This window comes from Rhinopithecus bieti, unplaced genomic scaffold (genome assembly GCF_001698545.2).
Source record: "Rhinopithecus bieti isolate Rb0 unplaced genomic scaffold, ASM169854v2 scaffold_5476, whole genome shotgun sequence".
NCBI classification, from domain to species: domain Eukaryota; kingdom Metazoa; phylum Chordata; class Mammalia; order Primates; family Cercopithecidae; genus Rhinopithecus; species Rhinopithecus bieti.
Window position 1 is genome coordinate 1,423,799 of NW_016805433.1, and position 12,290 is coordinate 1,436,088.

Here is a 12,290-nt window from a genome sequence, read left to right on the forward strand (position 1 = left end):
TTTTTTTTTTTTTTTTTTTTCTGTATTGTATTTGTTTTGTAGAGAGCAAGTCTCACAGTGTTGACCAGGCTGGTCTGGAATCCTGACCTCAGGTGACCTCCTGACTTGGCCTCCCAAAGTTCTGAGATTACAGACATGAGCTATCATGTCCAGACAATTATGATTTTTGAGACAGTTGCAGTTTTTATTATGTCAGTAATTTGAAAAGTTATTGACTTATAATAGAAAAAAGGTCCATAATTATTAATATGTTTTCTACTGATGACTAACTTCAACTTTTTGAGGCTGAAGTTCTGAATGTACTGAGATGTAATTTTACTCCATATTGAAAATCGTAATTAATAAAATCAAGTTATTTTCTTTTAACATCTTATGAGACTGAGAGATCAATCAGAAAGAGGCATTTGGGATGGTCAGAAGTAGAGGCATAGAAAAGGGATTATGAAAAGCTAATAGTTACTGACTTTATTAATTATAATTTTAGAAATTTATTCAAAATTATATATATTGACTTTATTAATCTGTTTTTTATAAAGACTAACCTTAAAAAGTTGAGATGAGGTTAGTCTTTAGTAGAAAACAGATTAATAAATTCAATAGCTGTTGACTTTAATAAGTTTCGAAAATTTTTGAAAATTTGTAATAAATTTTAACTTTTTGATGTTAGTCTTTAGTAGAAAAGATTAATAAATAATTTCATATAGTATAAAATTGTAAATGAAATAATTACATATATTATCAGTGCTCTATTTGAGAAGAAAGTGGCTCATATATGCCAAATACGTAGTACCTCTGGTTGGAATCAAATTTCTAGTGTTTGGTAGAAAATATCTAACTAGGCCATCAAAATGTCCTGTGATAAAATTTTAAATAAATAAATCACAAATTAGTTATCATGAGTCACAGCTCTATTATAATAACATTTCACATCTTAAAAAAGATTTGATAGGGACAAATAATGGCTCACCATTGTTTTTAACTACATATTTATGGCAAAAAGTATTTCTTAAGTTCTTAAATTAAGAGTTAGTCTCATACTTTCAAATGTATTTATATTCTCACAATTCTTTTGGAAAGATAAAATACAATTATGATGTTTTTATTTTATACCTAGAAAATTAAGTTTAATTGATTCTGACTTAGTTAAGCAAAGGAAAACTAAGAATAATTTTTTTACAAGCAAAACTAAACCAAAACCAACTATCCGAACACAAAAGCATTTTAAACTATAATAACTGAATAATCCCAGAAAAAAGACCCTGGCATACAGTGATCCCTTGGTTTACTTGGACTCATCTCCCCAAACTATAATAAAATGAGCTCTGGCCCTTATTCAAATTATCTACCATTTTATGCATCAATTCAAACAAATATCAACTTTCAGATAGGCCTTAACTAGGGAAGAATCAGAGTATATTACTTGATTCTGAAGAATATGTATATATATACACGTGTGTGTGTGTGTGTGTGTGTATATATATATATATATATATATATATACACACACATACAACTTTTAGAATCAACCTATACTAAAAGCATGGAACAATCAGATACGTGTACAAAATAGATTAATCATATGAACATTGGTAACAAAAAATAAAAGTGCCAATAACAGAGATTGGAAATTGTCAGTGGATAGAGGAGAACCACACCGTAGTTTTAATATCCAGGTTTTACAAAACCAAAAGATATTCTACAGGTGATTGAAAAGAAATAAAGATGTTATTCCATTATATGAAGGTACAAAATATATAAAGGTACAAAGTTAACCAACAAAAGAACTAAAGATAGTGGAGTATAACTATGTTAGTAACACTCCTAGAAAGACTTGCCTATATTTGCTATCTCTTCTTTTAATTGACACATTAAATTGTGTATCTCTATCTGTAATTCCTCCCTCTCATTCTCTTTTGCACAGATTTCAATCAAGTTATCACAGCAACTACCTCAATGAAAAAGCTCTCACCCAGTGCAGAAGCCATAGGTCACTTCTCAGTCCTCATCCTACTTATATCCCACATTTCATATAGTTGACATTCTGTAATTAATGGTTAGAAACACAAACTCTGTACTAGATTGCCTTGATCCAATATACAGCCTAGTCTCTGTGAAACTGTGCAATTTAATTGATCTTTCCATTTTTCTTATGTCAAAATTAGTATTAAGAATACAGTACAGGCTGGGTGCGGTGACTCACACCTGTAATCCCAGCACTTTGGAAGGCCGAGGCAGGCAGATCATAAGGTCAAGATCGAGACCGTCCTGGCCAACACAGTGAAACCGCATCTCTACTAAAAATACAAAATTAGTCGGGTATGGTGGCATATGCCTGTAGTCCCAGCTACTTGGGAGGCTGAGGCAGGAGAATCTCTTGAACCCGGGAGGCGGAGGTGGTAGTGAGTCGAGATTGTGCCTCTGCACTCCAGCCTGGTGACAGAGTGAGACTCCATCTCAAAAAAGAAAAGAAAAGAAAAGAAAAGAAAAGAAAAGAAAAAAGAAGGAAAGGGAAGGAAGGAAGGAAGGAAGGAAGGAAGGAAGGAAGGAAGGAAGGAAGGAAGGAAGGAAGGAAGGAAAGAAAGAAAGAAAACAGTACGTACATCATAGGATTATTGTGAGGATTGAGACGGTAAATGTATGTATAAACTATTTAGAATGGTTCAAAAGGGGCTCCATATAAGTTATGACTATTGATCTGTCTCTCCATTGAACACGTTATACACCTGCTTCCCAGGACATCAAGTTCTACTTTTCTTCCTACTTAACAGGCTAACTCTTTTTGGTCTCCTCTGTCAAGTCTTGCCATCTCCTTGATCTCTAAATATTGATAAGCTCCTGATCCAAGGCCTCAGTTCTCTTCTTCATCTATGTACAGATTTTGGTGACTTAATCATGTCTAGCCTCATAGCTTTTTATTGTTGCTATATACTTATTTTTTCATGATTTTTATCTATAGGCTCCATCTGTCCCTTAAACCCCAGTCTTGCAATTCCAATGGCCTCCTCAGTATTTTGGATATATCTCACAGATGTTTCAAAGCTCACATGACAATAAGTGAATATCTGACTTTCTCCCTACCAAACCTTTCCTCACAATTTTTTTCCTTCATTTCAGCGAATGGAAACACCATCTTTCCAATAGCTAATACTACATTGATAACACAGAGTCTCCCATTATAGCCTCCTTTTTATCCATGCTACAGTCCCCTTTTTGTGTACCAATTTCATTACAAGTCTATCAGTTTCTTCTACTGACGTTACCTTCAAAACGCATTTGGCATTTAACTTCCTCTCTGCACCTTCAACACGATAGCCCAAGTTTTTTCCACGACTTCTTGCTACCACCTTTTCCCTACTACACTCTATTTTCAACACAGCAGACAATGTGACCACTTTATTTATATGCCTGTTTATGTTCCTCATGGCACTTACTATCTTCCCCTCTCTCCAGGAATAAAAGCCAAAGTCTTCACAATGGCAACAGGGCCATACTAATTCTTATGTTTCTTCGAATTATAACCTACTCTTCTTCTGCCTCTTTCCCTCTGATCCAGTCCAACTGGGATAGATGTTTTCTCTTCTTGAAGAAAACCAGACAGGCTCTTAATTCAAGGTCTAAGAGCATTCCTTCTCTCAGCCTGAAACGCTCTGCCTTGAAATATTCACCGACAACATTCTCTCATTTTTTTTGCTTAGCGTCATCATCTGAATGAGGACTTTCCTCGGTCCTCATTAAATTTTAATTAGCAAAAAAATGGCTCTCACACATTTGATTTGCCCTTTTGTGATTTGTTTTTCTCCATCATCAGCTGTCAAATTACTGGTAAATATTTTAATTAATTTTGTATTATCTCCAATCACTAGAATGAAAGCTTCAAGACAGCAAATTTTTTTTTAATCTCTTTTGTCTTCTGCCTATCTCCCGTGACTAGAAGATTGTCTAGAACGTATTACGTACTTAATAAAAACTTGTAGAATCAATTAATGAGGGTGGGAAGAAATAGAGAAGTGTGAATCAAATGATAATGATCAAATTGATGAACAGAAACCAGTGGTCGAAGCATTTTATTTAGCTACATGGAAGTAACTACTAAAAAAAAATACCTAAAGTAATTAAAGGGGTTATTCTGCTTATTTAGACTGGGCATACAAAGGACTGAGCATTATTAAGCTATTTTAGTGGAAATATTGTTACTTTAAATTATTTTCATATATTTAATTAAACTTAGAAGTGGAATGGGCAGACTTGATTAGAGAAAGAAAAGGGAGAACAGTAATGAGGTTGACTTAAGGTTTTTAATGTGGGTCAATGTATTTTATTACACATGTGATATGATCTTCAAGTGAGAGAAGGGAAGATGGAAATAGCTGGTTTGAGTGTCTATTATATGCTGTGTTATGCTAAGTAAGCATTTTATACATAAACCATTTCATCTGGTTTCCTCAACACCCTTATGAGAAAGTTGCCACCATTCCAATATTAGAGGAAGAACACTAGGATTTGAGCAGGTTAAAATCACTTGGCCACGCCACTCCACTGGGAATTGGCAAGCAGGATTTCAACCCATACTTGCCTGACTCTGAAATAACCAATACAGAAGATGTTTAATCTTTACCCACATAAAATGCATCCAAGAATACTGACATAGCGGCTGGGAATGATGGGCTCATGCCTATAATCCTAGCACTTTGGGAGACTGAGGCAGGCAGATAATCTGAGGCTAGGAGTTTGAGACCACCATGGCCAACATGGTGAAACCACATCTCCACAAAAAAATGCAAAAAAAAAAAAAAAAAAAAAAAAATAGCTGGCCATGGTGGCGGGCACCTGTAATCCCAGCTACTAGGGAGGCTGAGGCAGGAGAGTGGCTTGAACTTGGGAGGCAGAGGTTGCAGTGAGCTGAGATTGTGCCACTGCACTCCAGCCTGGATGACAGAGCGAGACTCTGTCTCAAAACAAAACAAAACAAAACAAAACAACAAAAATACTGAGATACTATCTAATTTTATGCTAAATATATTTAAATTTTAAAATTGATTACTTCGCTAATCAAGTCATTATCACTCCAAATATAGCGAAATATTTGCTTGTAATGAAGTTAAGAAACTTAAAATCTGAGTCCCACCTTTACTATAATATAATCTTCATCTATAACAACTGAAACACCAGTGTTAGAACATAACAAAAGTGTGTGCACGTGCTCACACAAACTTTCTCTCTTAGTATTACATACTCTGGGTTTCCAAATGCAGTCAATTAAGAATAATTTCTTTCTCTTCAATTATTTCCCTCTAGAGATAAAAAAAATCCTGCTTTAAATAATGATTTATAAATATCCGTCTTCTTTTATGTTTTTGTTTTGTTTAAAGTTTAATTGATTAACTGACTTTTTTAAAGAGCACACTATAGGCCACAACACAGAACTGCGTTAGGCAGCTAATTGAAGCCAGGTTCACAAGGGCTTAAATTACTAGAGCCTTCCTGTCATCTTAAATTAAACTGCCTTATATACTTCTCAAGATTTATAACCTTTGGCCAAAAAGCTGTAAACCGTCCCAGTTTCAGAGTGAATCTCCCAGAAGGAAATAATGTTTCCTGGAAAAGATACCCTGGAAGGCAAATGTCCTCTATGGTAAGAGGGTTCCAAAAGCAATGTGTGTGGTAGGGGTCACAGGAACCTTGGAAAGGGACTGCAAGGGAACAGACAAGTCATTCAGAAAACATATACCCGGGGATTTCACAGTTTAACTTGTGAGTCCTGTAAGAGCACGTTCATCTTAACTGAAAGTGGACACATGATTGATTTGCTCCTACAAAATCAAAAGCAGAAGGACGTATGATCATCTGCAGAGATCATAATCTTTCAAGTTCCCAAAATAATTTTTTTTAAATTCAGAAAGATATATCACCACTGGCTTTGCCACCTCTATCATCTATCTATGTAATCTCTGACCTCTACTTTCACATTCAATTTTCTTCTTTTTACATGTTTCAGTTGTATACTACATAAACTATTCATGTGATTTAATAACCACTATCTATGAGTTGGTAAAATTCGTTAACTATTTGATAACGGTAAGGAAAATCATTTAATAATCTGGTCAAAATTAAGATAAAAGCATGTATTTTAAGAAAATCACGTCTTTTAAAAAAGCTTTTAGCAAATAAAAAAATTATCTTTTACATGTACTATCATCCTAACACCTTGTGTATAACAAGGTCAGTACATAAGAAAAATCAAATTTCATTTTATATTTTTTTCACTGTAATGTTTTTACCAGATATTCTTAGGAAAATCATGCACTCATTTACTGAGTATTGGCTGGTATGTGCCAGGTACTGCATAGGGTTGAAATAGAATTTTCTTTTGGCTTTCCTGTCAACTAGGACTCTAATTGTGAAAATGCAACATATGAAAAAGTAAAGTTCACATCAGCAGAAAATAGCCTTAGGGATGAAATGGAATTTTATGAATTAAAATTAAGGATTTATTTTTACATGTTTCCTAGAATAAAGCAAGAGGGATTTCTTCTTTTTCCCTGTTGAAAATAAACTTATGATACCACCTTTATATAGATTTTTTAGCATTTATATGAAAACATTGCTCATATTTCCCCTTTGGTTGAGAGAAGGAATTTTTATCTACCTTTTGTCCCAAATAAAATAAATTAAGAAATATAAAATGAACTAGTTATTTTACCATACTAATAAATGGCAAAATAAGATGTTAATATTTTGTGAATAGTAGAAAGATGGTTGAATCTTAGCCACATAACGTTTATCCATAAAATAGTGACATAGATAAAATATCAGTTTTAGATTAGAGATATATCTAAATGAAAGAATTGGATTACTTGGTTAATTTCCAAGGTCTTTATCACTCCAAATAAGCCAAAATTAGATTCCTTTGTAATGAATTTAAGGAAACTAAAATCTGAATCCCACCTTACTTTAATCCAGATCCAAGTGCTGGCAGTCTGATTCCAGAGGGAAACCTCTTAACAATTAGAGCTTCCTGGTGCCAACTTGAAACAGACACACAGCATGGCACAACTGTGGCACATAGACACCACTCAAGGCTCACATACAGGCACGCGCCATGCCCCTATAGGATACATTTACAACTCAAAGGGTGGAGAGGCAACTGAGAGGAGTAAGGAGAGGCAGGATTTGTTACCTCTATCTTTCCTCTTGGTTATTGTTTTATTTTTTCTCCTGTATATTTCACTTGTTATTTAAATCCAAGATTTTGTGTAAAGGATAAGCTATTCAAATTGAGGAAAAACATCTGAGTTATTTCAAATTAGTAAATCAAATTAAAAAATATTAATAGTAAAATAAAGTGGTGTAGAAGTAGGTAGAATTCTGCCAATTTTTACTTTTAAACAAAGAGAATGAAACAGAAACACTTTACTGAACTTGGAGGACAATGTGGCCCAAGAGAAATGTTCATTAGTCTACAGAGAAAAGTATAAGATCATTTTTGTCGGCCAGAAATATCCAGAAAAAGTATAGCAAGTTGACATTTAAACCTATTTACTTGGAAAAGAACTTTGAAAACAATGAAAAGGCATCAAAATCATGATTATGACTCACCACCTCTAGGGCAAAGAAGATAATTTTGTCACTTGAATTTCTGCATAATTATCTTGGTTCTAAAACAATAAGATACTATATACATTCTATGTATATTATTCATACGGCCTTGAAAAATGCTTAAAATTGATTGCAAGTAAGTCCAACATTAAATTCTATTCATTATTAATTGTGATACACCCAAAATCTATATGAAAAAAAATAATATAATGTCTAAATTCATATCCTTTAAAACACGTAACAAATTCAATTGAAAAGTAAAACTATGAAAGTTAGGATTGAACTCTTCATAATCAGGGTTCCTGAATACTACTTTTAGTAAAGCTGTTTACTCATACACTTTATTAATTATATGGCAATTCAAAAAAAGTAATTAAATCCAGAAGAAAAAATTTAGCTAAAAAGAGGTCTTCCCTTTCAGCCTTAAAGGACACTGTTGAAAAGAATACTTTTCATAAACTGTAATGAAAAAATTGGAAGACATCTATCCACAAAAACAGTATAAAACCATGAGTATAATATACAGGTTTTATATTTTAAATTACCCCAATAGTTGCATAACAGTAATGTCATCCAGCCCCAGAAGAATAGGAAAAGGAAAACATTTTCCTAAAAGGGTCATAACTACCAAGAAAATTCTGGCAAGAATTCTGACCAATTAATTCACACATGGAAGATACAGAAAAAAGTGAGGAAAGCAAATTTCAAATGAATATTACTGTATCACTTCCAGAAGTCAACCATGCTTTACACAAAACGGTTTATTTTCCTTTATTTTCAGACTACTTTCTTGTGTCTTTTTTATTTAAATTGCTTAAAACCAAACTCTAGTAATATTATTATGCACTTTTCAGAATCCATCTCTATTTCCAACCATCCCCACACACAAAAAAAAAAATAAAATATACATAAAAAATGATGTTATCCACTTTCTATCTTCTCTGTGCTTACAAAAAATCCAAGAAAACTTATTACCTATAGAAGATTTATTCCACTATGAGTCTTAGTAACAATCTCACTTGATAAAACCAAAAAGCCAGATGAGCTAAAGGAGCAGGTCAAATATGTGCATTTATTTATAATAAAATATATCCCCATCACTTCATTAAACTTTATATTTGGGCAATGTTTTCCAGAAAACTATATACTTTTTTAAATTCATTTTAAAAATTTCACGGAGAGGAAAATCTTCCCAAAGGGAATAGAATTACATGGTTGTATAGAGAAATAAATATTGTTTATATGAAGTAACAAACAAGGTCCATATGAGGGTTGGTTAATGATGAAAGGAAGGTGATTTCTGAAACAATTGGACAGTAAGTGGAGGTGGTTCTAAATGTATTTTGGAACTCATTTTAAATTGTTGAGTCATTTTCTAATTTTACCCAAACTCAAAGTAGATGAATGTTAGTAGGTTTCAAAACTTGACTTCTAAGGTGGACAAAGTTAAATATTTATGTTGTTGACAAGTTGTTTATATTTTCAAAGACAATTTGAAAGGATTTCATATCCTCTCTCCTTAAGGAAAAATATCATAACTTTATGTAATAGAGGCTAACTAACCAATACCCCAGTCCATTGTTCAGGAACATATATAGAGTTTGCAAAAGTGTTAAGTGAAACTCATTCTGTGATCATTTATTTTTGCAGTAAACTATGTTAGACTATAGGTCTTAAGTTATTCCGCAAAATACTAATCTAGTGTTGCATGTAGATACTTTGAGGGAAGTCATAAAATTCTATAATCATTGACTTTCAGGTTAAAATTATTTAGATAATCTGAGGTGATCTTGATTCAACTAGGTTGGAAGAAAGTTTTTTTTTTTTTTTTTTTTTTTTTTTTTTTTTTTTTTTTTAGTGAGTCTCTGTCACCCAGGCTGGATCTTGGCTCACTGCAACCTCTGCCTCCCGGGTTCAAGCAATTTTCTGCCTCAGCCTCCAGAGTGCTGGGAATACAGGAGCCTGTCACCACACCTGGCTACTTTTTGTATTTTTCATAGAGACAGGCTTTCACCATCTTGGCCAGGCTGGTCTTGAACTCCTGACCTTGTGATACATCCACCTCAGTCTCCCAAAGTGCTGGGAATACAGGCATGAGCCATTGTGCCCAGCTGACAGTTTTGCTTTTCAAAAGCAGAACTGAGGCTTCCTTGACAGGAGAAATTCTACTTGTGTACTGCAATTTCAGTTCATGACAAGCGTTTTAGCCTGCCCTCCCAGCTGGGCTGCCCTTCAGATTTCATACTTGCCTAACCAGAATGCACAATCACACTAAACCAATTCTTCACAATAAGTCTCTTGTATATATATTGTTTACTTGCTCGACTCCTCTAGTTGAACACTGACTGATGCAATTCTAAAGTTGAAAAAAAAAAAAAAAAAAAAAAAACACAATACTAATAATGGAAAAGAAAAGGAAGTTGCCATGATTTGGGACACTCCACCCAGGCTGTGTCTACATATGCCAAAAGACTCAAACCAGACAAATAATACATGTATGTGCATACACACACATACACACACACACACACACACACACACACATCAAAAACACTATGTTCCCAAACCTCAAACTCCTATGTTTAACAGACCTGAAATTTTTGACAGACTTAATTAATCAAAAGTATCAATGAATGATAACTACACGACAGGAGACTAGGACTCAATAGCACATTCTAAATGCTAAAGTCATTTGTAGAAGAAAGTAGCCATGCCACATTACTTACACCAAAGACATTTCACACTGTGATACAGAACAACAATCTTTAGAAAGCAAACAAAATATGTCACCCAAAGATGATAGACGTTGCTTGTCCAAGCAAAAGAAGAGTGGTTTTAGTTTCCATTACACAAGTCAAATAATCCCATCACACTGATACAAGTACATGAGTACGTTTTTCAAACTCATGGACAATAATTTGTTAAAAACAGGTTATATCTACACAAACTAATTGGAAACACATTCCCTACTTCCTTTCCTTACCTGGACTGCATATCTTGTTGGGTTTTGGCCTGGCCAGCTTCCGATGGAGGGGAAGCGTGAGTAACTCGCTGCTGAAGTTCCACCAAGGACTGGTAGTACTGTTGTTGGTGGTGTTGTTGCTGCTTGTAGCGAGACAAACTGAAAAACAGCCCTAGAATGGCTTTTAAGTTTCCATTTCTTATTTCTGTATGAAATGAAAAATACAAAAGAAGCATCGTATGTATTCAATGTCCTTTTTAACAAACTCTAGATGCAATCCTCTTGAACTAAATCTATGAAGATAGAAATACAACTTAATTCTGTCAGTCACAGTTGAGTCACAAACAAACCTGAATTTCTGAAACATGTTAACATTTCCAAATACCTTGGAATTTCAGGGAGAGAATCAAAGGATAGAGGGTAAAAAGAACAAAGCACGCTCAGAAGTGATATTCTTTGCTGACCTTGAACTACAATTTTTCTCGAGTTAGCTCCTGCTTAGAAATAAATGAGCTCTCTCTTGTGCTAACCATTTGATTTAGCACGTTGTTTTCCTCACAAATATACACAGCTGTTGCCAGCATAGCAGTGGCTACAAACTGGAGAAAGAAAGCCACTGAAATGTTGGTTGTCCTGTATTTATAAATATTGATGATGTGGGTGCACCTCGTAATACCAACTGGATTCGTTGCAATCAACTTTCTTTCTAAATCACCCACTCACCAACTCATTTATACATATTTATGTATATATATATCTTCCGAATATATATCCATATATATCAAAATATATATCTGTGTATGTATATCTTCCAAAAAACAGACATATCAATTTTTAATGTTCCAATTCTTTTATTTTAATTTATGCTATATATTAATAAATAATGAAGATTAGCTTATGTTAGATAACATAATTGAATAAGTAAAAATCCTGGTTCTAACAGATGAAGTTCCTGTGTAAGATTTTCAAATATTGAATAAAAAAATAAAATTCACAATGTAGGTTACACATAAGCCTACATTTTTCTCCTGTAGTTATAACTTAAAAAATAGGGAAAGAGAAGGAAGCAAAGCTTGAAAGTAAGCTACATAACCTCTAATCATATTTTAAATAAAACTTGCTGTTGGCAATAAAATACATCCTCCTCTGAGATCAAGGCTTTATGTCCCCTTTTGGAGTTTAGGAAAATTAACCAAATCTTTGGATTTCTTGATCTCTGATGGTTTATCATATAACTCAAACTATGCAGTAAAATAATTAATATAAAATGACCCTCTGAGTTGCTCTATTTCCTCCCCAAACATTTCTCATAGTTTCCGTCATATTGAAGAGCTGGCTTATCAATCTGAGGCTACATTGAGAGAGTGTTAATATTCTCCTATAAACCTGAAAGATTTTGTTTAAAGAGTTTTTTAAAATTATTGTTTTATTATTTTGCATGCTTAATTAATTTAGAGAGTAAATTTTGAGCATTCATATATTTTTAAAAGATGAATGAAAATCAATAGGCTTATATTAATAAAGGTTTTCATAAGGAAGATACACAAAAAAATGAATAAATGGCAGCAATTCTAGCCTGCCTTTAACTACTTAGCAACATATTATCCTGGGGAATTTTATTCAAATGTTATTCTAAGTTACAGAACTACCAGTTAGGTTTGAACTTGAGCTTATTGGCCATTGAATGTGCAATTTAATTATACATTATAACATGTAAATTTAAAAGAAATTT

The 12,290-nt window shown here is 33.5% G+C and overlaps 1 protein-coding gene across 1 annotated transcript in view; it reads right to left on the reverse strand.

Annotated features, from left to right (window-relative positions):
• Positions 1-12,290, reverse strand: part of NAV3 (neuron navigator 3) — a 383,881-nt gene that overhangs the window by 243,275 nt on the left and 128,316 nt on the right. The window contains 1 exon segment of the mRNA XM_017872509.1: positions 10,580-10,763. Within this exon segment, the coding sequence (XP_017727998.1) occupies positions 10,580-10,763 (184 nt within the window).